Source organism: Somniosus microcephalus, chromosome 16 (assembly GCF_052327205.1).
Source record: "Somniosus microcephalus isolate GS21.2 chromosome 16, FLI_Smic_1.0, whole genome shotgun sequence".
NCBI classification, from domain to species: Eukaryota; Metazoa; Chordata; class Chondrichthyes; order Squaliformes; family Somniosidae; genus Somniosus; species Somniosus microcephalus.
The window spans coordinates 66,436,458-66,464,069 of record NC_141002.1 but is presented as its reverse complement, the minus strand read 5'-3'; the positions used below and the strand labels follow the sequence as shown (position 1 = coordinate 66,464,069).

Sequence of the window (27,612 nt, the reverse complement as noted above, 5' to 3'; positions counted from 1 at the left end):
TAGCCGCGACCCTTAACCAGGCGGGCAGACCCGTGGCCTTTTTCTCAAGGACCCTCCAGGGCCCCGAGACGAGACACTCCTCCGTCGAAAAGGAGGCCCAGGCTATTGTAGAAGCGGTGCGTCACTGGAGGCATTACCTGGCCGGGAAACGATTTACCCTGCTCACTGACCAGCGTTCAGTAGCTTTTATGTTTAATAATAAGCAGAGGGGTAAAATCAAGAACGACAAGATCTTGAGGTGGAGAATCGAACTCTCCACCTACAATTATGATATCTTGTATCGGCCAGGGAAACTCAATGAGCCCCCAGATGCCCTATCACGTGGTACATGCGCCAACGCGCAGAGTGATAGGCTGCAGTCCCTCCACAATGACCTCTGCCACCCGGGGGTCACCAGGTTTTTCCATTTTATCAAATCCCGTAACCTGCCCTACTCCATCGAGGAGGTCAGGACCATGACCAAGAGCTGCCAAATCTGCGCCGAGTGCAAACCGCACTTCTATAGGCCGGACAGAGCAAGCCTGATCAAGGCCACCCGCCCCTTCGAACGCCTGAGCGTCGATTTTAAAGGGCCCCTCCCCTCCGCTGACCGCAATGTGTACTTCCTCAACATAGTTGATGAGTACTCCCGTTTCCCCTTTGCCATCCCTTGCCCAGACATGACCAGTACCACGGTCATCAAGTGTCTGAATGACATCTTCGCTCTGTTCGGGTTCCCCAGCTATATACATAGCGACAGGGGCTCATCGTTCATGAGCGACGAACTTCGGCAGTACCTGCTAACAAGAGGTATCGCCACGAGCAGGACCACCAGTTACAACCCCCGGGGGAACGGCCAGGTGGAAAGGGAGAACGCGACGGTTTGGAAGGCAGTCCTCTTAGCACTAAAATCTAAGGGCCTTCCGACCTCCCGCTGGCAGGAGGTCCTCCCTGCAGCGCTCCACTCCATTCGGTCACTGCTTTGTACTGCCACTAATGCGACCCCTCATGAGAAAATGTTCGTTTTCCCCCGGAAGTCTACATCGGGAACCTCGCTACCGGCATGGTTGACTTCTCCTGGGCCCGTCCTACTGCGGAGGCACGTGAGGACGCATAAAACGGACCCCCTGGTCGAGCGGGTGCACCTCCTACACGCCAACCCCCAGTATGCCTGGGTGACATACCCAGACGGGCGGGAGGACACGGTCTCCATACGAGATCTCGCACCCTCGGGTACCCCTGAATTACCACCGTTATCCCCCTTACCACCGTTATCCCCCTTACCACTGTTATCCCCCACCACCCCTCCCAACCCAACCCTTGCAGACGGCATGCCAAAGCCCCAGGAATCTTCGCCAACCACCCAGACACCAGACCCGACGTCGGATGCTGTAACACCACCGCCGCCACCACGACGATCAGGACGTCAGACAAGGCCTCCTGATAGACTTAACTTGTAGTACCCTTCACCCCGCCGGACTTCACATTAAACAAGGGGTGAATGTGGTAAACCACTGTATTGTATATTGCCACCTCTGGGTGGCGCTGTGTATGGAGGCATGCCTCAGCTGACTCCACCCACCACTGTGTGGGTTTCGTTCAGACTTGTTCAGTCACTCACGAAGAAGCATGGTCTCTTCTTAGCTAATAAAAGCCTTATTCATCTCTTCTTTCGACTCATCATCTCTTCTTCGACTCATCACCTTTTATGAAGTAATTGATAAGCGTATCAAATAGGAGTTTTTTTTTTAATGCTATTCACTGAAATGAGAAAAGGGGTCTCTGTGTTTAAAGAGTTCATAACTCCACAGAGTTTTAAAAGTTTGACTGGAGTTCAAAGATAATTCGGGTTCTTTTTAAATGTGAACGATAGTGGAAGAGGGAGACTTTTTAGAAAAGTGAATGGCTGACAGAAGGGCAGAGAGAACCTGTATCGAATGTTGGTTAGACCACATTTAGAGTACTGCGTACAGTTCTGGTCGCCATATTATAAAAAGGATATAGAGGCGCTGGAGAGAGTGCAAAGATTTACAAGGATGATACCAGAAATGCGAGGGTATACATATATCATGGAAAGGATGAACTAATCTGGGTCCCTTTTCTCTTGAAAAAAGGAGGCTGAGGGGTGACCTAATAGAGGTCTTTAAAATTATGAAAAATTTTGATAGCGTGGATACAGAGAGAATGTTTCCACTTGTGGGGAAGAGCATAACGAGAGAACATCAATATAAGATAATCACCAAGAAATCCAACAGGGAATTCAGAAGAAACATTTTTACCCAAAGAGTGGTGAGAATGTGGAACTCGCTCCCACAGGGAGTAGTTGAAGCGAATAGCATTTAAGGCGAGACTAGACAAGCATATGAGGGAGAAGGGAATAGAGGGTTATGCTGATAGATTTAGATGAGGCAAGACGGGAGGAGGCTCGAGTGGAGCATAAACGCTGGCATGGACTGGATGGGCCAGATGGCCTAATTTTGTGCCGTATATCCTAGGTAATGCAATGTAACTGAGCTTCTGACTTAGGGATTTTTTTTAGATAAATTTTTCAAAAGGATGAATAACCAATATAATTGCACCGACCTGCCAGTTATACTAAAGTACAAACAAAGTAACTCTCCCACCCAAAGAAACTAATACTTATTTACACTATCCAACAACAGAAATCTTTCAATTTCCTTTCTGAGAGCCTCTACCCAATAAATAATGAGCTTCATTAAATTAGGTTAAATTATGGTCAAAACCGTAAGTATTGAGGGGGGGCCCAGGGGGAGGAGTTGAGGGGGGATCCCTGGGGGGAGGAGCTGAGGGGTGCCGGGGGGGGGGGGGAGGAGCAGGGGGGGATCCCGGGGGGAGGAGCTGAGGGGTGCCGGGGGCGGGGGGAGGAGCAGGGGGGGATCCCGGGGGGAGGAGCTGAGGGGTGCTGGGGGGGGGGAGGAGCTGAGGGGTGTCGGGCGGGAGGAGCTGAGGGGGATCCCGGGGGGAGGAGCTGAGGGGTGCCGGGGGGGGGGAGGAGCTGAGGGGGGGGGCCCAGGGAGGGGGAGGGGCGGCCGGGGTGGGGCTGAGGGGTGGGCCCGGGGTGGGGCTGAGGGGGGCTTGGGGAGGGGCTGAGGGGGGGCCGGGGAGGGGCTGAGGGGGGGGCCGGGGAGGGGCTGAGGGGGGGCCCGGGGGAGAGGCTGAGGGGGGCCTGGGGAGGGGGAGGGGCTGAGGGGGGGCCGGGGAGGGGCTGAGGGGAGGGCCCGGGGAGTGGCTGAGGGGGGGGCGGGGAGGGGGAGGGGCTGAGGGGGGCCGGGGAGGGGCTGAGGGGGGGGCCCAGGGAGGGGCTGAGGGGGGGCCGGGGAGGGGCTGAGGGGGGGGAGGGGGAGGGGCTGAGGGGGGCCAGGGAGAGGCTGAGGGGGGGGCCGGGGAGGGGCTGAGGGGGGGCCGGGGAGAGGCTGAGGGGGGGGCCGGGGAGGGGCTGAGGGGGGGGCCCGGGGAGGGGGAGGAGCTGAGGGGGGGCCGGGGAGGGGCTGAGGGGGGGTGGGTGCCGAGGAGGGGAGGGAGGGGCTGAGGGGGGCCCGGGGAGGGGGAGGGGCTGAGGGGGGCCGGGGAGGGGCTGAGGGGGGGGCCCGGGGAGGGGGAGGAGCTGAGGGGGGGCCGGGGAGGGGCTGAGGGGGGGTGGGTGCCGAGGAGGGGAGGGAGGGGCTGAGGGGGGCCCGGGGAGGGGGAGGGGCTGAGGGGGGCCGGGGAGGGGCTGAGGGGGGCCCGGGGAGGGGGAGGGGCTGAGGGGGGCCCGAGGAGGGGGAGGGGCTGAGGGGGGCCCGAGGAGGGGAGGGGCTGAGGCGAGGGAGTCCGAGCTGGAGCGGGGATGGCGGCTGTTCGCTGCGTGGCTGCTGGCGCTGAGTTGGACGATTCAGACGACGGCTGGTACCTGGGCTGTGAGGGTTTTGATGACCTCAACATAACGGTGAGGAGAGAAAGAAACACCCATAGAGAGAGAGAAAAACCCAGAGAGAGAGAAACGCCGAGAGAGAGAAAGACCGACCCATAGAGAGAGAGAAAAAGACCCAGAGAGAGAGAGAGAGAGAGAGAAAGACCCAGAGAGAGAGAGAGACCCAGAGAGAGAGAGAGGGAAAGACCCAGAGAGAGAGAGAAAGACCCAGAGAGAGAGAGAGAGAGAGAAAGACCCAGAGAGAGAGAGGGAGGGAAAGACCCAGAGAGAGAGAGAGGGAAAGACCCAGAGAGAGAGAAAGACCCAGAGAGAGAGAGAGGGAAAGACCCAGAGAGAGAGAAAGACCCAGAGAGAGAGAGAGAGAGAGAAAGACCCAGAGAGAGAGAGAGAGAGAAAGACCCAGAGAGAGAGAGAGAGAGAAAGACCCAGAGAGAGAGAGAGAGAGAAAGACCCAGAGAGAGAGAGAGAGAAAGACCCAGAGAGAGAGAGAGAGAGAGAGAAAGACCCAGAGAGAGAGAGAGAGAGAGAAAGACCCAGAGAGAGAGAGAGAGAGAGAGAAAGACCCAGAGAGAGAGAGAGAGAGAGAAAGACCCAGAGAGAGAGAGAGAGAGAGAAAGACCCAGAGAGAGAGAGAGAGAGAGAGAAAGACCCAGAGAGAGAGAGAGAGAGAGAAAGACCCAGAGAGAGAGAGAGAGAGAGAAAGACCCAGAGAGAGAGAGAGAGAGAGAAAGACCCAGAGAGAGAGAGAGAGAGAGAAAGACCCAGAGAGAGAGAGAGAGAGAGAAAGACCCAGAGAGAGAGAGAGAGAGAGAGAGAAAGACCCAGAGAGAGAGAGAGAGAGAGAAAGACCCAGAGAGAGAGAGAGAGAGAGAAAGACCCAGAGAGAGAGAGAGAGAGAGAAGGCCCAGATGTCAGGAAAACAAATACCAGTTTACCCTCAGTGATATCACTATAGGACACACTATGAGCTACACCTACCTTGGTCTAACTATTACAGCATCAGGGAGCTTCAGCATAGCAGTGAATGCACTAAAAGAAAAAGCCCGAAGAGCCCTATGCAATAAAAAGAAAATTCTACAACATCCAAATCCCAATCAAAATCTGGCTCAAAATATTTGACAGCATAATCCTGCCCATTGCACTGTACGGTAGTGAAGTATGGGGCCCGCTAAATCACCAAAGCTACACTAAATGGGAAAAACATACAATAGAAGCCCTACATGCAGAATTCTGCCGAAGCATCCTTCGCACCCAAAGGAAAACGCCAACAAATGCATGCAGAGCCGAACTAGGCAGATACCCACTGATAATAAACATCCAAAAACGAGCACTAAACTTCCTAAATCACCTCAAATCTAGCTCCCCAGACACCCTTCATTTCAAAGCCTTTCAGACCCAAGAGCTAAACCCAGAAAAGAGTCCCCTGAGTCAGCTGCTACGGAAACTAAGTACTCAGCCGGACCCTGACCAGCCCCAGACCAACACAGCCGTCCAAACACCAATCCGAGTGAACCAAATCATTAAAAAATGCAAAGAAACCTACCTGGAACATTGGAACAAAATAACCGAAAGCCAAAGCAGATTAGAATGTTACCGGGCCCTAAAAAGAGAATATAAACTGGCAGACTACCTCACGACCATCAGAGACACAAAACAGAGACAGACCCTCACCAGGTACAGACTAAGCGACCACCAACTGGAAATTGAAAAAGGCAGATACAAGAAATCCTGGCAGCCTAGAGAGAATAGAATATGCGATCAATGTCTGGCTGGCGAGGTTGAAACAGAAATGCATTTCCTCCTAAAATGCGAAAAATTCAACACATCAAGAAACATATTATTCAACAAGCTAAGCCAAACAACCCCAGATTTCAAGGAATTGGATGATCTGTCAAAATTGAGATTAGTCCTAGGAGAAGGAGACAGACCATACCTTGGGGCCAAATATGTAACAACATGTCACAACCTGAGGACTGTTTAAAATTAAGACTGTTTAAAATTAATATTGAACGTACCAAATGAAGTACAAAGACTGTTTAAAATTAATATTGTTTAAAAGTAATATTGTATGTACCCAACAAATGTCAAATCGATTGACACCTACAGAATGTTGGAAAACTGTACCTTTTTGCTATGTAAGCTTTGGCAATATGGTTCTCTGTAAACTTTCATGCCAATAAAGCATTTTAATTGGAATTGGAATTGGAGAGAAAGACCCAGAGAGAGAGAGAGAGAAAGACCCAGAGAGAGAGAGAGAGAAAGACCCAGAGAGAGAGAGAGAGAAAGACCCAGAGAGAGAGAGAGAGAAAGACCCAGAGAGAGAGAGAGAGAGAAAGACCCAGAGAGAGAGAGAGAAAGACCCAGAGAGAGAGAGAGAGAAAGACCCAGAGAGAGAGAGAGAAAGACCCAGAGAGAGAGAGAGAGAGAAAGACCCAGAGAGAGAGAGAGAGAGAAAGACCCAGAGAGAGAGAGAGAGAAAGACCCAGAGAGAGAGAGAGAGAAAGACCCAGAGAGAGAGAGAGAGAAAGACCCAGAGAGAGAGAGAGAGAGAAAGACCCAGAGAGAGAGAGAGAAAGACCCAGAGAGAGAGAGAGAGAAGACCCAGAGAGAGAGAGAGAAAGACCCAGAGAGAGAGAGAGAAAGACCCAGAGAGAGAGAGAGAGAGAGAGAAAGACCCAGAGAGAGAGAGAGAGAGAGAAAGACCCAGAGAGAGAGAGAGAGAGAAAGACCCAGAGAGAGAGAGAGAGAAAGACCCAGAGAGAGAGAGAGAGAGAGAGAAAGACCCAGAGAGAGAGAGAAAGACCCAGAGAGAGAGAGAAAGACCCAGAGAGAGAGAGAAAGACCCAGAGAGAGAGAGAAAGACCCAGAGAGAGAGAGAAAGACCCAGAGAGAGAGAGAAAGACCCAGAGAGAGAGAGAGAGAGAGAAAGACCCAGAGAGAGAGAGAGAGAAAGACCCAGAGAGAGAGAGAGAGAAAGACCCAGAGAGAGAGAGAGAGAAAGACCCAGAGAGAGAGAGAGAGAAAGACCCAGAGAGAGAGAGAGAGAAAGACCCAGAGAGAGAGAGAGAGAAAGACCCAGAGAGAGAGAGAGAGAAAGACCCAGAGAGAGAGAAAGACCCAGAGATTATTAATATTGTTATCTTATCAGTATTATTACTATTATTAGATAGCTATATGTGCATGCCTCATGAAATTTATACTAAATCATCATTTAGCATTATAGAAAATAGTGTTTCCACACTCATCCCACAAAATAGGTCCATTTTATTTCGTTTTTTTTTAACTATATAAATGCGTTCTTTCCACATAAGCTGCTGGAATATCCAGGGCCTCCGCTCCTCAACTTTTGGGATGAAGAGTACTTCCTAAAAGCTATAAAAGACATTGATATAATTGTGTTAACAGAAACATGGTGCCAAAAGGACGTGCCGACCCACTGTCCTCCAATGTACCATGAAATCATTGTGCCCTCAGTAAAGAACACTAAAACATGCAAGGGCAGAACCTCCGGGGGAATATTGGTGTGGTATAAGGGAGAACTGGACAAACACATCTCACCGGTAAAACAGGGAAAATCACACGTATGGCTAAAACTAGATAAAAATATAGGAATATCAAAAAAAGATGTTTACTTATGTGCGATCTACATACCTCCAATAGAATCGCCATATTTCGAAGAGGAGTTCTTTGATACTCTCCACATGGAAATCAGCCATTTCCAGGCCCAAGGAAAGGTGATAATATGTGGGGACCTAAATGCAAGGACCGGTTGTGAACCTGACTTCATAGACCCACAGGGAAACAACCATGTGTTTGGCCAGACCCCTCTAGATGTCACACCAGCCATCGCAAATCGGAACAACCTTGATCGTGAAATAAATAAAAGCGGTAGGGAGGTAGTGCAACTCTGCCGAGCCTTAGGCCTGTACATAGTTAACGGTAGGTTCAGAGGGGACTCCCTAGGGAGGCTCACATACTCCTCAACTCTTGGGTCTAGTGTGGTGGACTATACAATCACTGACCTGGACCCCTGCGATATCAACTCATTCACTGTCAGGCAGCAATCCCCCCTCTCAGACCATAACCAAATAAATATGTACCTTAAACTTTCTGCCCAAACTACAGACACAAAAAAGGAACCCAGTAAGCTCCATAAAATAAACCAGACATACAGATGGGCCCCAGACAGTGGAGAAAAATTCATCACAGCACTAAAGTCACCTGATCTCACAAGTAAAATATCAAAATTTAAAGAAAACCCATACGAGATCACCAGAGATGGTGTAAACATGGCCATAGAGGATATAAATATGATCTTCCATGAGGCAGCTGTAAAAGCCGACCTTGTGAAACAGAAGAGGAAGCGTCACAAAAGACAAAATAAAAATAAGAAATGGTTTGACCACGAATGCAAAAATGCCAGAAAAGACCTGAGAAAAATATCAAACCAAAAGCATCGCCAACCAAACAATCCGGACCTACGTACTAGATACAATGAAACCCTCAAAAGATATAAACACACCATTAGGAACAAAACACAAAACTATACCCACAAAATACTCGAAGAAATTGAAAACTCCACCAATCCAAAACAATTCTGGGAAATGTGGAATAACCTGAGTACAACACAATTACAAGCATTACCAATCCAAGATGGCGACATCTGGAGAACACATTTTGAAAACCTCTACAAAGACATCCCAATAAACGAAACAAACCCAAGTCAACATCAGGTCACAGAAAAACTCCACACATTAGAAGCAACAATTAAAGACAACCAAAACCCTCTAGACTCCCCAATCACATGGAAAGAACTGGCCACAAAAACAAAATCTCTCCACCTAAAGAAAGCCTGTGGCCCAGACAACATCAAAAATGAAATGCTCAAGTTCAGCAATATGGAGATGCAGGGTGCGGTACTCAAATTATTCAACATCATATTACGTTCAGGCTGTTTTCCCGATATCTGGTGCCAAGGACTAATCTCCCCCATATATAAAAGTGGAAACAAATCAGACCCAAATAACTACCGCGGCATCTGTGTCAACAGTTGTCTAGGGAAGTTATTCTGCAGTATTCTAAATAGTAGATTACTTGATTTTCTTAACAAACATAATATCCTCAGAAAAAACCAAATAGGCTTTCTTCCAAAACACCGCACCGCCGACCATATCTATACCCTTCACACCCTCATTGAAAAACATATACACCAAACAAAAAATGGGAAAATATTCGCCTGTTTCATCGACTTCAAGAAAGCCTTTGACTCTATATGGCACGAAGGGCTCTATTATAAACTTCTTCAGTGTGGAATAGGGGGCAAAGTCTATGACCTTATTAAATCAATGTATCTGAAAAACAAATGCGGGGTCAAAATTGGAGACAAACGCACCGATTTCTTCACCCAGAGAAGAGGCATCCGGCAGGGCTGCAATTTGAGCCCGACCCTGTTCAACATATACATAAATGAATTAGCAGACATGCTGGAGCAAAGCGAGTCACCAGGTCTCCGTCTCCTGGATGGAGAAGTGAAATCCCTGTTCTATGCGGACGACCTGGTTCTGCTGTCTCCCACAGAACAGGGATTACAGCAACAACTAGACCTACTCGACAAATACTGCCAAAATTGGGCTCTAACAGTAAATCTAAAAAAAACCAACATCATGATTTTTCAAAAAAGGCCCAGATGTCAGGAAAACAAATACCAGTTTACCCTCAGTGATACCACTATAGGACACACTATGAGCTACACCTACCTTGGTCTAACTATTACAGCATCAGGGAGCTTCAACATAGCAGTGAATGCACTAAAAGAAAAAGCCCGAAGAACCCTATATGCAATAAAAAGAAAATTCTACAACATCCAAATCCCAATCAAAATCTGGCTCAAAATATTTGACAGCATAATCCTGCCCATTGCACTGTACGGTAGTGAAGTATGGGGCCCGCTAAATCACCAAAGCTACACTAAATGGGAAAAACACACAATAGAAGCCCTACATGCAGAATTCTGCCGAAGCATCCTTCGCATCCAAAGAAAAACGCCAACAAATGCATGCAGAGCCGAACTAGGCAGATACCCACTGATAATAAACATCCAAAAACGAGCACTAAACTTCCTAAATCACCTCAAATCTAGCTCCCCAGACACCCTTCATTTCAAAGCCTTTCAGACCCAAGAGCTAAACCCAGAAAAGAGTCCCCTGAGTCAGCTGCTACTGAAACTAAGCACTCAGCTGGACCCTGACCAGCCCCAGACCAACACAGCCGTCCAAACACCAATCCGAGTGAACCAAATCATTAAACAATGCAAAGAAACCTACCTGGAACATTGGAACAAAATAACCGAAAGCCAAAGCAGATTAGAATGTTACCGGGCCCTAAAAAGAGAATATAAACTGGCAGACTACCTCACGACCATCAGAGACACAAAACAGAGACAGACCCTCACCAGGTACAGACTAAGCGACCACCAACTGGAAATTGAAAAAGGCAGATACAAGAAATCCTGGCAGCCTAGAGAGAATAGAATATGCGATCAATGTCTGGCCGGCGAGGTTGAAACAGAAATGCATTTCCTCCTAAAATGCGAAAAATTCAACACATCAAGAAACATATTATTCAACAAGCTAAGCCAAACAACCCCAGATTTCAAGGAATTGGATGACCTGTCAAAATTGAGATTAGTCCTAGGAGAAGGAGACAGACCATACCTTGGGGCCAAATATGTAACAACATGTCACAACCTGAGGACTGTTTAAAATTAAGACTGTTTAAAATTAATATTGAACGTACCAAATGAAGTACAAAGACTGTTTAAAATTAATATTGTTTAAAAGTAATATTGTATGTACCCAACAAATGTCAAACCGATTGACACCTACAGAATGTTGGAAAACTGTACCTTTTTGCTATGTAAGCTTTGGCAATATGGTTCTCTGTAAACTTTCATGCCAATAAAGCATTTGAATTGAATTGAATTGAATTGAGAGAGAAAGACCCAGAGAGAGAGAGAGAGAAAGACCCAGAGAGAGAGAGAGAGAAAGACCCAGAGAGAGAGAGAGAGAGAGAGAGAGAAAGACACAGAGAGAGAGAGAGAGAGAGAAAGACACAGAGAGAGAGAAAGAGCAGGAATAATCTCCTGCACCCAACAGAGAGAAATACCTGAACCCAGACAGAAAGTGGGGAGAGAGAGCCCCAATCACAGATAATACCACTACCCTGACACAGTGAGATAAATACCCTGATTAGATGGTAAGGAGAGGAAATGCCCCAACCAACACAGGGAGAGAAAAATGCCCCAGCTTACTTAAGAAGACGAGAGAAAAATCCCAACCCAGACGCAGGCAGTGAGGGAAATATCCCCACCCAACAGGGAGGGAGGGAGAAATACCAGACACAACCCCCGTACAGTAAAGGAGGAGGCAGACAATTTCCACCTACTCCAACCCCCTCACATTGAGAGACAGGTACTACACCCTGCAATTCCTGCACTGCATGTAGTACAACACTACTGTAAGACGCACATTGTACACGCCAACATTCACACTGAGGAGGGAGAAATCGATATCCATGCTGACCCCCTCAGAGTGAGACGACAGACAGGTACCACACATCTCAATCTTCATACAGTGAGGAGGAGGAAGACACAGTGACCAACCCCTCACCCCCCCAACCCACTTACAGGAGGGAGAAACAGCTCACTCGCCTCAACACGTGCTGAGTTATCACCTTGCAGTCTCCCACTGGGTGGAGGGAGATACACAGCGATCACTCCGACACCCAACGCAAAGTGCTCACTCCCTCACCAAACACACAGCAAGGAAAGAAATACTATCGTTCCCAGTGCAGTGAAGTAGCCTTGCAGGACAGTAACAGCTTAATTAATCCAAATTATGATATAAAAATAGTCACGTGCATATTTATTAATGGTGCCCATGTTTTAAGGGAAGTGCCTGTAGATGTTCTGGTGACCTTGTGCTTACCTAGACATAAGAGGGGAAAGAGATAACGAAACCACCCCCTCCCCCTAACACACAACCATACATAGAAAGAGCACCACCTCAAACACAATACACACACATATTGAAGCCCATACACACACAAGACAAGGGAAATAAACACATTTGGAGACACCTCCCAGACACAAACTTCCGACACATCAAAGAGAAATTAACACACCCCTAAAATGCATAGAAAGAGAAGAGAAAATTACTGATATTCTTTGAAGTAAGACATTAAACCAAGATGTTTAACTAGCTGCCCATTCAGTTAGATGTTGATCCATTGTATTATTCAAAGAATGGAATTCTCCTGGTGTCCTGACCAACATTTCTCCCTCAACCAATACTAAAAGGAATGAGGATGCTCATTTCATTCATCTGTTTTTAGGGCATTGTTAGTGCAGGATTGCTCCATTTGCCTACATAATAATGAGCAAATGCTTAAAGTGTTGTCTGACATTCCTCTATTCTAATTGAAGCATTAACCTGTTTTAAGCACCACTCCATTAAAATAAAAGTATTATCATTTATCCATTGATATAGTAGTAATTTCTATCTAATAATTCATTGTGTGACATGCTTTGAGATATTTAAATGTGAAAGTTACTATATAAAAGTAATGGGCTATATTTTCCGATCGGAGGCTTCCTGCGTGCGGAGGCATCCGATTTGGAAAAATCTACTAACTTACCTGAAGGCTCCCGAGGTGCGTATACTTCCGCTCCTGGGCCTCTCGAAATGTGGAGGTTTGCAAGCGTTCCTGGGATCACGTGGGCCATGGGGAGCCAATAGGAGAAAGGAATCTCCCTTCATACACTTGACAGACAGACCTGTCAAATATATGAATGGAGATCACCTCAAAAACACAGTAAAACATTAAATACATTTTTTTTAAATCTTTTTTTTAAATAAGTTCAAATTACAATAAATTAAATATTTTAAACAAAAATTAAATTTTTTGAAAACAATAATTAAAAAATTTACGTGGCTAAAAATAAACTTACCTTTTTAAAAGTATTTTTAAATGATAAATGAGTGAAAACTTTTTAAAAACTTTTTTTTAACTCTTATGCAGGCCTGACACCTGCTTTTACCAGGCGTAAGATTTCTACGGGTTTTCAGCGGGCGGAGATTCTGCAGAAAGTGGAACTCCCCCTCCCCCCCCCCCGCAGAGGCCCTTCTCCAGGGCAGGCGTCCGATTTGTCGAGCATTCTTGACTGATCGGCATTTCCGATGTCCCTACGGGTCTGTACACAGCTCGTACACACCCGTAGGCATCGGAAAATACGGCCCATTGTATTTTTAGTTAACCAGCATCATTTATTGATTATAGTTAACAAAAAACACATTTGTTGGTAGCTGCTTCACTGTGGTGACAGCACCCTTTTAACATGAGGTCGTTCAAAAATTGTGTATCTCGAACTGTATCAGCTAAATTCTCCTGGTGTCCTGACCAACATTCCTCCATCAACCAGGACTGAAAGGAGTTGTCAGCTGTGGCTCAGTGGGTAGCACTCTCGCCTGAGTCAGACGGTTATGGGTTCAAGTCCCACTCCAGAGACTTGAACACCCAGTGCTGAGGGAGCGCTGCACTATCGGAGGTGCCGTCTTTCGTATGAGATGTTGAACCGAGACCCTGTCTGCTGTGCGCAATTGGCTGCCATGTGTCCTACATTACAACGCTACACTTCAAAAGTACTTCATTGGCTGTAAAGTGTTTTAGGGCATTCTGAGGTCATGAAAGGCGCTCTATAAATGCAAGTCTTTTTTAAATTATCTCTCTCGCTGTTGTATAGATACTTTCCCTCCAGTCAATTCTTCTGATATTCTAAAAATAGTCAAATGTAGAATGGATCATTCAATACAACAGAAAACGTTGCAAAAGGTGTAATTTATTTAGTTGATTTGTGGATGAGGAAGACTGTGATGGAAAAAAGAATCCCACTTTGATTTTAAAGGAGCTTGACTGATTTAATATATTTCCACTGCAGTATTTTCTAACTATAATTTGGAAAAAATATTTTTAATCCTTGTGCTGAATGGTGCCAAAGAACACAAAGTAATGTTTAATAAATTTAGATTTAATATTACATGAATGTTTCATTTAGATACCTCCCGTTGTTGCCCTTCTCTCGGCACCAAAACTGTTCTGGCTAAATGACATCCTCTGGCTATAGTGCATTATCTCGCGTGTCCTCCTCATTCTGCAGCATTTAACATGGTTGACTACACCATCTTCCTCCATCGCCTCTCTTTCACAGTTCAGCTACACAGGACTATTTCCACCTGGTTCCACTCCTACCTTTGTGAATACAACCAGCATAACTTCAACAATGGCTTATTTTCCTGCACAATCACCTCTGGAGGTCCTCGAGGTTAATCCATGGGCCTTTTCTCTTCCTCATATACATGCTGCCCCTGGATGACATTGTCCCAGACACGAGGTCAACAACCACATGTATGCTGATGACAGCCAGCTTTACCTTTATCCCTTGAACTCATGACCAATTCTGTGATATTGCATCACGTTATGACTGAGTCAAAATATCCTCCAACTGAATATCAGGGAGACCAAAGCCATTGTCTTCAGTCCCTCCCTAAACTCCACTGCTGTGCCACTGACTATATTGTACTCTCCCCGGACACTTGCTCAAGCAGAACCAGACAATGTGAAATCTTGGCATTCTGGTCAATCCAGAGCTGAATGTCAAAAGCCACGTCTTTCCCATTAACGAGACTGCTTAAGCCCATCACCACCACGTTGCCTGCCTCAGCCCTTCTGCTGCTGAAACCGTTACTCAGGATTTTGTCACCTTTAGTCTCAATTTCTCCAGTGTCTCTTTGCTGGCCTCCCATCCGCCACAATCCATAAATTCCAACTTGTCATAAAGTGTGTATACATAAATAATATGGAACAGGACTGGAAGTGGAATTCAGTTTTTCCACAGAACCTGGTAGACTGTTCCAACAGGTGGCAGTGAAGTACAGAAAAGAGACAACTAAAGTTCATGTGGGGTGGGCATGCAACAGTTTATTTTCATTGCAAACTTATCTAGTGTTCTTGTATGTACCAATACTGATTAGAAGATACAGTATGCCACAAATTGGATACAAATCATGTGCTTTTGTAAAATATTCTATTTATTCACCTTAGAAATGATGCAAAAATAGGTAAAGGTAAAAAAGATGGGTTTAATGATATGTATTGGTGTTGTGTTGATTTATGGTTTGGGCATTCTTTTCAAAAAAGTTTAATGACATATGGTAATATGATTCTCGAGGAACAGCACCTCATCTTTCGATTAGGCACTCTACAGTCCTCTGGACTCAACATAGAATTCAACAATTTCAGATCATAACCTCGGCCCCATCACATATATATATATTTTTTTTATCCACACTTTTGTTTTTTCTTCCCTCCCTTCAGCTGTCCTTCATTCTGCCAGTGCAATTCACACCCCATCTAGAGCCATTCTTTGTTCCTTAACCTGCCCCATTTCCACCTCCCCTTGCCTTGAATATCTCTTAATGTCTCTTAATCTCTCCTTTCTATCCTATCACTGACCTTCCCTTTTGTTCATTCATCCCCTCCCCCTTTTCCCAGCCCCCAAACTTGCTTTCCATTTCCTGCTTTTTTCCCAGTTCTGACGAAAGGTCACAGACCTGAAACGTTGACTCTGTTTCTCTCTCCACGGATGCTGCCTGGCCACGTGCTAGTCAGAGTAGAAATAGAAGGATACGTCAGATGAATACGTGGCTAGAGGAATGATGCCGGAGGAGGGATTCAAGTTCCTGGGACATTGGAACCGGTTCTGGGGGAGGTGGGACCAGTTCAAACCGGACGGTTTGCACCTGGGCAGGGCTGGAACCGATGTCCTAGGAGGAGTGTTTGCTAGTGCTGTGGGGGAGGGTTTAAACTAAAATGGCAGGGGGTTGGGAACCTGAGCAGGGAGACAGAGGAAAGGGAAACAAGGATAAAAGCAAAAGATAGGAAGGAGAAAAACAAAAGTGGCAGTCAGAGAAATCAACGGTTTAAATCAAACGTGGCCACAGTAAATAATAATTCTAATCGGTCTAAGAGCGTTAAAAAAACAAGCTTGAAGGCTCTGTGTCTTAATGCGAGGAGCATTTGTAATAAGGTGGATGAATTGGCTGCGCAAATAGAGGTAAACGAATATGATTTGGTTGGGATTATGGAAACGTGGCTCAAGGATGGCCAAGACTGGGAACTCAACATCCAGGGGTATTCGATATTCAGGAAAGATAGGCAAAAAGGAAAGGGAGGTGGGGTAACATTACTGGTTAAAGAAGGGATTAACACAATTGTAATGAAGGATATTAGCTCTGATGATGTGGAATCTGTATGGGTAGAATTGAGAAATACTAAGGGGAAAAAAACGTTAGTGGGAGTGGTATATAGACCTCCAAACAGTAAAGCGGAGGTTGGGGATGGCATTAAAAGGGAAATTAAAGAAGCGTGCAATAAGGGCACAGCAGTCATCATGGGTGACTTTAATCTACATAAAGATTGGGCTAACCAAATTAGTAACAATACTGTGGAGGAGGAATTCCTGGAGTGTTTACGGGATGGTTTCCTGGACCAATATGTCGAGGAACCAACCAGAGATCAGGCCATCTTAGACTGGGTATTATGTAACAAGAAAGGATTAATTAGCAATCTTGTTGTACGAGGCCCCTTGGGTCGGAGCGATCATAATATGATTGAATTCTTCATTAAGATGGAGAATGAAGTAGTTGACTCGGAGACTAGGGTCCTCAATTTAAATAAAGGAAACTTCAATGGTCTGAGGAGCGAGTTGGGTAGGATTGATTGGGGAATGGCACTCAAAGGGTTGACGGTGGATAGGCAATGGCAAACATTCAAAGACTGAATGGATGAGCTACAGAATTTGTTCATCCCAGTTTGGCATAAAAATAAAACAAAAAAGGTGACTCAACCGTGGCTAACAAGGGAAATTAGGGATAGCATAAGATCCAAGGAGAGGACATATAAATTGGCCAGAAAAAGCAATAATCCTGAAGATTGGGAGCAGTTTAGGATTCAACAAAGGAGGACAAAGGGATTAATTAAGAAAGGGAAAATAGAGTATGAGAGTAAGCTTGCAGGGAACATAAAAACTGACTGTAAAAGCTTTTATAGATATGTGAAGAGAAAAGGATTGGTGAAGTCAAGCATAGGTCCCTTGCAGTCAGAATCAGGGGAATTTATAATGGGGAACAAAGAAATGGCAAACCAACTAAATACATATTTTGGTTCTGTCTTCACAAAGGAGGACACAAATAACCTCCCAGAGATGCTGGGGAACATAGGGCCTGATGAAAGGGTGGAACTGAAAGACATCAGTATTTGTAGGGAAATGGTGTTAGGAAAATTGATGGGACTGAAGGCTGATAAATCCCCAGGGCCTGATAATCTACATCCCAGAGTACTTAAGGAAGTGGCCCTAGAAATAGTAGATGCATTGCTGGTCATTGTCCAGAACTCGATAGACTCTGGAACAGTACCCATGGATTGGAGGATAGCTAATGTTACCCCACTATTCAAAAAAGGTGGTAGAGAAAAAGCGGGGAATTATAGGTAAGCCTGACATCGGTAGTGGGGAAAATGCTAGAGTCCATTGTAAAAGATGTCATAGCAGAGCACTTGGAAAGCAGTGACAGGATTGGACAAAGTCAACATGGATTTACAAAAGGTAAATCATGCTTGACTAATCTACTGGAATTTTTTGAGGATGTAACTGGTAAAATAGATAAGGGAGAACCAGTGGATGTGGTGTATTTGGACTTTCAGAAGGCTTTCGATAAGGTCCCACAAATGAGATTAGCGTGCAAAATTAAGGCACATGGGATTGGGGGCAAGGTATTGACTTGGATAGAGAACTGGTTGGCGGACAGAAAGCAAAGAGTTGGAATAAACGGGTCGTTTTCCGAGTGGCAGGCAGTGACTAGTGGGGTACCGCAAGGATCGGTCCTAGGACCCCAGCTGTTCACAATATATATTAATGATCTGGACGAGGGAGTTGAATGTAATATCTCCAAATTTGCAGACGACACAAAGCTGGGTGGGAGGGTATGCTGTGAGGAGGATGTCGTGAAACTCCAGTACGATTTGGACAGGTTGGGTGATTGGGCAGAAACATGGCAAATGCACTATAATGTGGATAAATGTGAGGTTATCCACTTTGGTGGCAAAAACAGGAAGGCAGATTATTATTTGAATGGCAATAGATTGGGAGAAGGGGAAGTGCAAAGAGACCTGGGTGTCCTTGTGCACCAGTCGCTGAAGGTAAGCATGCAGGTGCAGCAGGCGGTTAAGAAGGCAAATGGTATGTTGGCCTTCGTAGCAAGAGGGTTCAAGTACAGGAACAAGGATGTCTTGCTACAGTTGTACAAGGCCTTGGTGAGACCGCACCTTGAGTATTGTGTGCAGTTTTGGTCGCCTTATCTGAGGAAGGACGTTCGTGCCATGGAAGAAGTGCAGCGAAGATTCAGCAGGCTGATACCTGGGATGGCAGGAATGATGTATGAGGAGAGATTGTGTCAATTGGGCTTATACTCACTGGAGTTTAGAAGTTTGAGAGGGGATCTCATCGAAACCTATAAAATTCTGTCAGGCCTGGACAGACTAGACGTAGGAAGGATGTTTCTGATGGCCGGGGAGTCCAGAACCAGGGGTCATAATGTAAGGATAAGGGGTAAGCCATTTAGGACTGAAATGAGGAGGAATTTCTTCACCCAGAGAGTGGTGAACTTGTGGAATTCTCTGCCACAGAGGGCGGTGGAGGCCAGTTCATTAAATATATTCAAGAAGGAGTTGGATATATTTCTTGAGGCTAAAGGGATCAAGGGATATGGGGAGAAGGCAGGGACAGGGTACTGAATTTGGATGATCAGCCATGATCTCATTGAATGGCGGAGCAGGCTCGAAGGGCCGAATGGCCTACTCCTGCTCCTATCTTCTATGTTTCCTGTTGTTAATATGATTCTCTACTGTTTCGTAGATAAGCAAGTAGGAGATACGTTTTATACTTGTAAAAAAAAATGCATAACTAAGGGTTACTTTAATTCAACAGCAAGGGAGGGTCAATTAAATCATCAATGATTGTGTGGTAATGTCTCAGTCTTCAAATGGGGAAATAATCTATTTACAGGCCACATTAATTTGTCTATATAAAATCCTGCTGAAATCAAATAGGTAATGGAGATCCTGATTTTTCTGTCCTTGGATATTTAACATCCATGTGTGTCAATGTAAAATTTTATATATATATATAATATACAAGCAAACATACACGTGTGTATATATGTGTGTGTATGTATATTTATCTTAATTTTCAATTAGCAGCTTTTACAGCTATCTATTCCAGTTCGCCACTATTCATGTCCGTTACCAGATTTTCCTGTCCTAATAATTCTTTGACTTTCAATCTTTTTTTTGGATGAAATAATTAGTAAACATGAGATAGCATAAACCATTATTGCTGTTGGTTTACAACTTTAGAAAAGGAGTGCCAAATATTTTCAGTGATCCATTGACAGGTTTTCAGGTATGTAAAATGGAAATCACAATAGTTTTCAGAAATTAATTTGTACAGATCTAGTTCACAGGATCACGCACGTGAGAATAAATGTTTATTTTTATTTGGATAAATAAAGTTTATGTAAATTTAACTCATCCAAATAGTTTGGTGCAGAAATAAGCAGGATAGGTTATAGAAATACTATATATTTTGAGGGTGTGCAATCTGCTGAGGGTACTCACTTTTACTGGGTCCTACAGTCATGATCTAATCTAGTTTGGAAGTTTTGTGTGCTGCACTCATCAATTGAAACATGACTGTTTTCCCCACCCCTGACCCCTGTGCAGCTCCTTGCATTGCAATAATCCTGTACTGGTTGGCAGGCAGCCAATACACTGAAGTGACTGGTTGCCAGCCACAGCCGCTAACTGGAGCCAATAAGGGAATGCTACCAAAAATGAAGGTAACAGTATTGGATAAATAGTACTTCATATACTGATGTAGAACTACAAGAAGGCAGTCATATTATACATAACCAAGTAACTCAATCTTGTACTTATTTGAGCTGAGAAATAGTAGCTTCGAAGATTTGAAGTTGTGCATTCTAGCGGCCCAGTTCCCTCCTTTGTGGGAGTGCAATAATTAGTCATCTGTGATTTAAAGTGAGTAATGCATGTGCTCGAAATACAAACGTTAAATAATTCCAAGGCAGTGGAGATGCAGTTTTCAATGTTACTCATTACAATTGGACGCTAACATAGTGTGTTGACAGAAGTAAGAATATAATGGCAATTTGCTGCTGTTAGTCTACTATTGATGTTGTGACATTTTTCTACATTATAAATGCTAATTGTTTTATGTTTGTCCTAATTGAAAGAAGTATATTAATTATGCATTGTTAAAGTTTTATCCCTTTTTATTTTTAATTGCAATCTTTCTGATGGGAATGAAAATTGAGCGGGGGTATATAACAGGTGGCTGATCTACCGCCAGCTTTCTGTTTGCACCCAAAGTGAAAATGACCCCCTTGAACTCTCTCTGCAGATTTGTGAAGTGTTGGCTAAATTTGAGTGTTACTACAAAAGGATTATAGCAGAAAAAGCAGTATGACAGATGTCAGGTTGAGAATACAAGTGAGAACCAGGCTGAATATAGAAAGTTCAGAGGGGAAGTGAAAAAGGAAATAAGAGGGGCAAAGAGAGAGTATGAGAATACATTGGCAGCTAACATAAAAGGGAATCCAAAAGTCTTCTATAGGCATATAAATAGTAAATGGGTAGTCAGAGAAGGGGTGGGGCCGATTTGGGACCAAAAAGGAGACCTAAGCATGGAGGCAGAGGGCATGGCTGAGGTACTAAATGAGTACTTTGCATCTGTCTTTACCAAGGAAGAAGATGCTGCCAAAGTCATAGTGAAAGAGGAGGTACAGGAAACTTTGTGTTATCCGGCACCGACGGGACCGAGCTGTTGCCGTCCCATCAAAACTGCCGGACAAACCAGCGCTAATGTTGAAACATACGGAGATTTTGAGCTCCGTATCTGGCAACAAACCCTGTTGCTTAGCAACAGCTTCTAAACAGTCGGCGTACCTTGCAAGCGTCTCTGTAGCTTAGCAACAGCTTCAGCGAGACCTTGCAGAACATGACTGGTTGGAAAAAAAAGCAACGAAAAGAAAAAAAACCTAACGAAACGGCTCCTGGTTTTTGCCGGTGGCTCGAGCATTCCGGACAGTTAACTTCCGGATAAACCAAAGTTTCCTGTAGTTGAGATACTGGATGGGATAAAAAATTGATGAGGAGGAGGTACTACAAAGACTGGCTGTACTTAAAGTAGATAAGTCACCAGGACCGGATGGGATGCATCCTAGGATGCTGAGGGAAGTAAAGGTGGAAATTGCAGAGATACTGGCCATAATCTTCCAATCCTCCTTGGACACAGGGGTGGTGCCAGAGGACTGGAGAATTGCAAATGTTACACCCTTGTTTAGAAAAGGGTGTAAGGATAAACCCAGCAACTACAGGCCAGTCAGTTTAACCTCGGTTGTGGGAAGCTTTTAGAAACAAAAGTCCGGGACAAAATTAACAGTCACTTAGACAAGTATTGGGTAATTAAGGAAAGCCAGCATGATTTGTTAAAGGCAAATCGTGTTTAATGAACTTGATTGAGTTTTTTGATGAGGTAACAGAGAGGGTTGATGAGGACAATGCGGTTGATGTGGTGTACATGGACTTCCAAAAGGCACTTGATAAAGTGCCACATAATAGGTTTGCCAGCAAAGTTAAAGCCCATGGAATAAAAGGGACAGTGGCAGCATGGATATGAAATTGGCTAAGTGACAGGAAACAGAGAGTAGTGGTGAACAGATGTTTTTCGCTTTGGAGGAAGGTATACAGTGGTGTTCCCCAGGGGTCAGTACTAGGACCAGTACTTTTCTTGATATATATTAATGACTTAGACTTGGGAGGACAGGGCACAATTTCAAAATTTGCAGATAACACAAAACTTGGAAGTATAGTGAACAGTGAGGAGGGTAGTGATAGTCTTCAAGAAGATATAGACAGGCTGGCGGAATGGGTGGACACGTGGCAGATGAAATTTAACACAAAAGTGCGAAGTGATACATTTTGGTAGGAAGAATGAGGAGGGGCAATATAAACTAAAGGGTACAATTCTAAAGGGGGTGCATGAATAGAGAGATCTGGGGGTATATGTGCACAAGTCATTGAAGGTGGCAGGGCAGGTTGAGAAAGTGGTTAAAAAAGTTTACGGGATCCTTCACTTTATAAATAGAGGCATAGGGCTGGATTTTGCCAGCCCTTTGGAGGCGGGACTGCTGGGAAAATAGCTGAATTTGGGGGCGGGTGCCCAACCCGCCCCCAACCCATCTCCATGCCATCTTGCCAGGAGGCAGGTAGCCGACCCATAGGTAGTTAACAGGCAGTTTTTTGGCTAATTCCTATTTTGAGCCCTGAAGTGTGGGCTTCCCGATGTCTCCGAACCTCGCCAGGGTCAGCGAGGCGGGCCGTCGGCCTGCGGGGGTCAGAGGGGTCGAGATATCCGGTGTGCAGGTGAGTAATGGGTGCATGTGTGCAGAGGTAAGTGTGTGAGGTGTGTGTAAAGTGTTTTAATAAGTTTTACTTACCTTTACTTCTTCCTGCAGACTTCTTCCCTTCAGGTCTCGGGCGTCCCTCAGCTCACCGGCACAGAAAGCAGAATGGCCGCTGAACTGTCAAAAGCTGCAGCCTTCTGCTTTCTGGTCAGGAAGGCTTTCTAATTGAGTCTTGAGTAAAGACACAACTTAAGAGGACAGATTGTCAGTGTTTGACAGCTTCACAGAGCTGTCAAACGATGACATTTCATCTGTCAAAAGCTCTTGACAGATGAAACGGCACTCGCTGATGTCACCTGTAACTGGCTTTCCCTTAATTGGCCTGCTAATCCGGCTGGGCTGGCTTAACAAGGTCAATCAAGGGAAAATAGCGTGGGTTGGCCACAAGTTGATGGAGGCGGGACTAAAACCCAACAAGTGGGAGTCCCGCCTCCAAAAGCTCCCCATTGACAAAATCCAGCCCATAGAGTACAAAAGCAAGGAAGTTATGATGAACCTTTATAAAACACTGGTTCGGCCACAACTGGAGTATTGTGTCCAATTCTGGGCACCGCACTTTAGGAAGGATGTGAAGGCCTTGGAGAGGGTGCAGAAAAGGTTTACAAGAATGGTTCCAGGGATGGGGGACTTCAGTTATGTGGATAGACTGGAGAAGCTGGGCTTGTTCTCCTCAGAACAGAGACGGTTGAGAGGAGATTTGATCGAGGTGTTCAAAATCATGAGGGGTCTAGACAGTGTAGATAGAGAGAAACTGTTCCCATTGGTGGAAGGGTCGTGAACCAGAGGACACAGGTTTAAGGTGATTGGCAGAAGAACCAAAGGCGACATGAGGAAAAACTTTTACACAGCGCGTGGTTATGATCTGGAATGCACTGCCTGAAAGGGTGGTGGAGGTGGCAGATTCTATTGTGGCTATCAAAAGGGAATTGGATAAGCACCTGATGGAAAAAAATTTGCAGGACTACAGGGAAAGGGCGGGGGAGTGGGACTAGCTGAAGTGCTCGTGCAGAGAGCCGGCACGGGCTTGACGGGCCGAATGGCCTCCTTCCGTGCTGTAACCATTCTATAATTCTATATGCATAACATGATGCAAGTTTTGTGTGAGTGCGAAATGATTTTGACTTAGCATTGACTGTAAATGTCGGTGAATGTTATGCATCATCAGCATGAAGCAGTAGCTTATATCTAAAAATCTTCTTGTAGTGGTAGTACTGAAATTTAGCCATCAGTCCAATCTGACAGATCTACAAGGAGAGTCCAAGTCTCCTCTATTCACCTGACTCAGTGAAGTGGTGTGAGACTCCTTGGAAGGGGTAGTCTTCCACTACTTCAGTTGGGCACAACACAGAGGGTACATCCAATGCAGTGCCAGAGCTGCTTGGACCCTTTGGATGGTTTGCCTAATCATCATTTAAATATTTGGAGAGTGGAGATTCTCTTCGCTCTGCTTTCTGACCATTTACATTATTAACTATTAGGAAAGAACTCTCACGTGCCTGTACCCCGACCACCGGCAGGAACCTGTAGTTACAACTTGAGAAGTTTACAAAAGCAGTTCCATTTTAAATGTGGACATAGGAATTTATAATGGTCATGTTAAATTAAGTGCCGAATGTACGACTTTAAAATGGGGACTGGATTACATTTGTATGATCTAGTATAACTGGCCTCCGTCCTCTAACCCCACTTCACCTGAGGGCTACGCTTAATCTTGGCTGCCCGTGTGCCACTCCACGGGAGATGGACTAGTAATTATTAAAAGTTTACAAATAACTTACGCATCAAAAATAACAAGAATTCTGCATGTGGACATCTCTCCCAGCACCATCGTGGGTGTCTGAATAGATTCTTAATTTGTAAAATTTAAGATTGAATTAAAAAAGGATCCTATTCAATGTGAATTATTCAACCACAAAGGCTATAAAACATGTGTCACATGAACTTGACGAGCTGCTTTGTCAAAATGACATTCTACAAAAGACTTTGTGGAAAAGCAGCTTCTTTAAAAATTGTGCTTCAATGAATACCAGCAGAATATTATTTTCAACTCATGATATCAGGACTGACAAAGAAAAATTACATTTGTTTTATTGCTCTTCAGCCATGATGAATCGGAGCAACAGAAATGTTGAGTGAGCAATTAGCCTTAACTTACAACCTGGTCTCCATGAATGCTGCTCTAAGCTGTCTGAAGGTATTGGACAATGAGCTCCAGGGCTGAGATTCGCAGATTATTCTTTGTCCTTTCTCAGAGGAGGTGTCCATTTATCACTGTGCACCTTTCCTTATCATCCTGGATGAAGTCAGGAGGAGGGTGATCTTGCATCTTATCACCTTGTTGGCAGTCCAATGCACTATACGATTTTAACATTTAAAAATTCATGTCCTTTTTTCCTCACTGCTTCTCCCTCCTGGAAAGGCTACTATCCAGCCATTTAGGCAAAGACTAGGAAGAACCTTGTGTTGCAATTGTTTTCTTTTACTGCTTCCCCACCTCAATTAAAATATATAAATTGTGGCTCGAGATAAGTTAGGGATCTGATTGGCTGAGAAATATTGTAAACCCAAATATAAACATAAGGTCAGTATTTCAAAATCATTCTTTTATTGTTCTGCATCAGAGCTGCTGATGCAAGGTCAGAAGAATTGTTCAAAGCAATATATAAAATATATATTGGAACAATTTTATGTTTACATAAATACCCACAGTCTAATGCCAGAAATAATATGGCTACCTAACCTTAAGGTTAAGTCTCTGCTATGGTATTCAGCTTTATCGTGTCCCAAACTGCTTTTTGATGTGGTAAGGACCTACAACATATGTACACTTCTACACTTGTTATTGCCTAATTTTAATAGAATTGAAGCTAATATAGCAGACTAGGCTAGATGGATGGAAGATTGCTTTTCACAAGTTCCAAAGCCAAAAGCCTCCAATCCCCCACATTTGTAAAATTAAATAATAAACTTGGGATTTATTAAATTCTCAGAAGTAGGTTCTACTGATGGCTTAGCTAGCTAAACCAATAATTAACTGAGCTATATGTACCAGCTTGAATGGACATGTTTGATCTCCGTTCTGTGCTGAGTAAGGGCACTGCAATTTACCACCTCTAGGTCAGGGAGAGGAAAATCAGCCAGAGTTCCTGGGACCAACCACCATTGCTAGGAAATGTGCACGTGGCGGTCAGGTGAGACCCAGGCTTGGCTGGCTGTGGGCCCAAACTGGCTGATTGTCCGATAGCCTGTCGCCGCTTATTGTCTTGGCATACCTGAGGAATTGAGGGTGTCTACCGCTGTGGAACCATGCACCAGCAAGAACCAAGCTTTCAAGAGAGGAGAAAATTAATGGTAAAAAGGAGGATGAAGATTTTTGAAAAGAGATTTATATAATTTCAGCATTTCATTTTGGGCTTTGCAGGTTACCAGTTATTTGAGACCATCCTTGTTTGTTTAGTTGTCTGCGTAATGAGTGAATCGCTGCTGCAGAGTGCGATGCTTGTGTGGCAGATAAACTGCTTTAATAGCTGGTTGTTAAAATTTACAATTAGGATGAATGAATTGTTAACCAGTGAAGATCATGTTTTTTTTATCAAAGATGACGCTTGCCGTACAGCACTTTTACTGTTCTTTGTTTAAGGACCTGAAATGTTAATCTTTGTTATAACTCTTGCACCACTCATTGGCTTCATCTATCAATCTTGTGGGTTATCTTTCTATAACTGCCTAATTGAGATTCTGGCTCTCTGGCACCAGAAAACCAATTTCTAGTGTTCACTGTGCTAAATCTAGCTTCCTTATCCCGGCGACAGACTTGTAGATCCAAAGGAAATCAACCGGCCTACAAGTCTACCAGGATAAGGGAGCCAGATTTAAGAATGTAACCGCCAGGGCTGGCTCACAGATATTGGTACCTAGCACCCAAATTACAGGAAACTTTGTGTTATTCGGAGGCTAAATGTCCGGCAAGCTCGAGCCACCGGCAAAAATCAGGAGCAGTTTTGTTAGGTTTTTTTTCTTCTCGTGGCTTTTTTTTTCAACAGTCGGGCTCTGCAAAGTCTCCCTGAAGCTGTTGCTAAGCTACAGAGACGCTTCCAAGGTACGGCTGACTGTTTAGAAGCTGTTGCTAAGCAACAGTGTTTGTTGCCAGATATGGAGCTGAAAAGCTCCGTATGCTTCAACATTAACGCTGGTGTGTCCGGCAGTTTTGAGGGAACGGCAACAGCTCGGTCCCGTCGGTGCCAGATAGCACAAAGTTTCCTGTAAGATGTTTTAATATAAAAGCAGCTTAGTTTAGATTCTATCTCATTGCAGAATGTAGCTTTGTGACTTGTTGGGACAGTTAAACTGCAGTAATTTTTTTAATTGTGTTTGCAGTGCAAAAGAAAACTGAAGCAGAAAAGTTCTAGATGGGAGAGTGCAGTTTATAAAGGATACTTCAAATTTTCATTTCTGTTTTTCTAAATACATTTGTGTCTCAACCTTTAGTGCTTGAAGGGATTTTTTATATATACAGTGGTACATGCAGTTCACTTACTGCTACTCAATGAGCTGGCAAATTAGACTACTAACTACTTGTTTTATATTTGCTTGATGTTCTTGGCATTTGAAAGAAACGTCTATTGCAGGTGCATGTTTGTAGTCAACCATCTCATCGTTTCTATGCATAGTAGTTAAGATCAAAACCTCTTGATAATTTTGTCTTTACAATTTCTGAAAGTGTTCTGTGCCAGACTCTAGTAGTTTAGGCCTACTCGTAGATAGTCATAGATTTCTACAGCACAGAAAGAGGCCCATCGTGTCCGCGCCGGCCATCAAGCCCTGTCTATTCTAATCCCATTTTCCAGCACTTGGTCCGTAGCCTTGTATGCTATGGCGTTTCAAGTGCTCATCTAAATGCTTCTTCAATGTTGTGAGGGTTCCTGCCTCTACCGCCCTTGCAGGCAGTGAGTTCCAGATTCCAACCACCCTCTGGGTGAAAAAGTTTTTCCTCAAATCCCCTCTAAACCTCCTGCCCCTTACCTTCAAACTATGCCCCCTGGTTATTGA

At 44.7% G+C, this 27,612-nt stretch overlaps 1 protein-coding gene across 2 annotated transcripts in view; it reads left to right on the top strand.

Moving 5' to 3' along the window:
• Nucleotides 1–3,807: 3,807 nt before the first annotated feature.
• The window catches only part of asz1 (ankyrin repeat, SAM and basic leucine zipper domain containing 1), a 110,104-nt gene continuing 86,299 nt past the window's right edge, over nucleotides 3,808–27,612 (top strand). For both annotated transcript variants that reach the window (XM_086009185.1, XM_086009184.1), the window contains exon 1: nucleotides 3,808–3,925. In XM_086009185.1, the coding sequence (XP_085865311.1) occupies nucleotides 3,827–3,925 (99 nt within the window). In that variant the 5' untranslated portion in view covers nucleotides 3,808–3,826. The remainder of the gene's footprint in view (nucleotides 3,926–27,612) is intronic.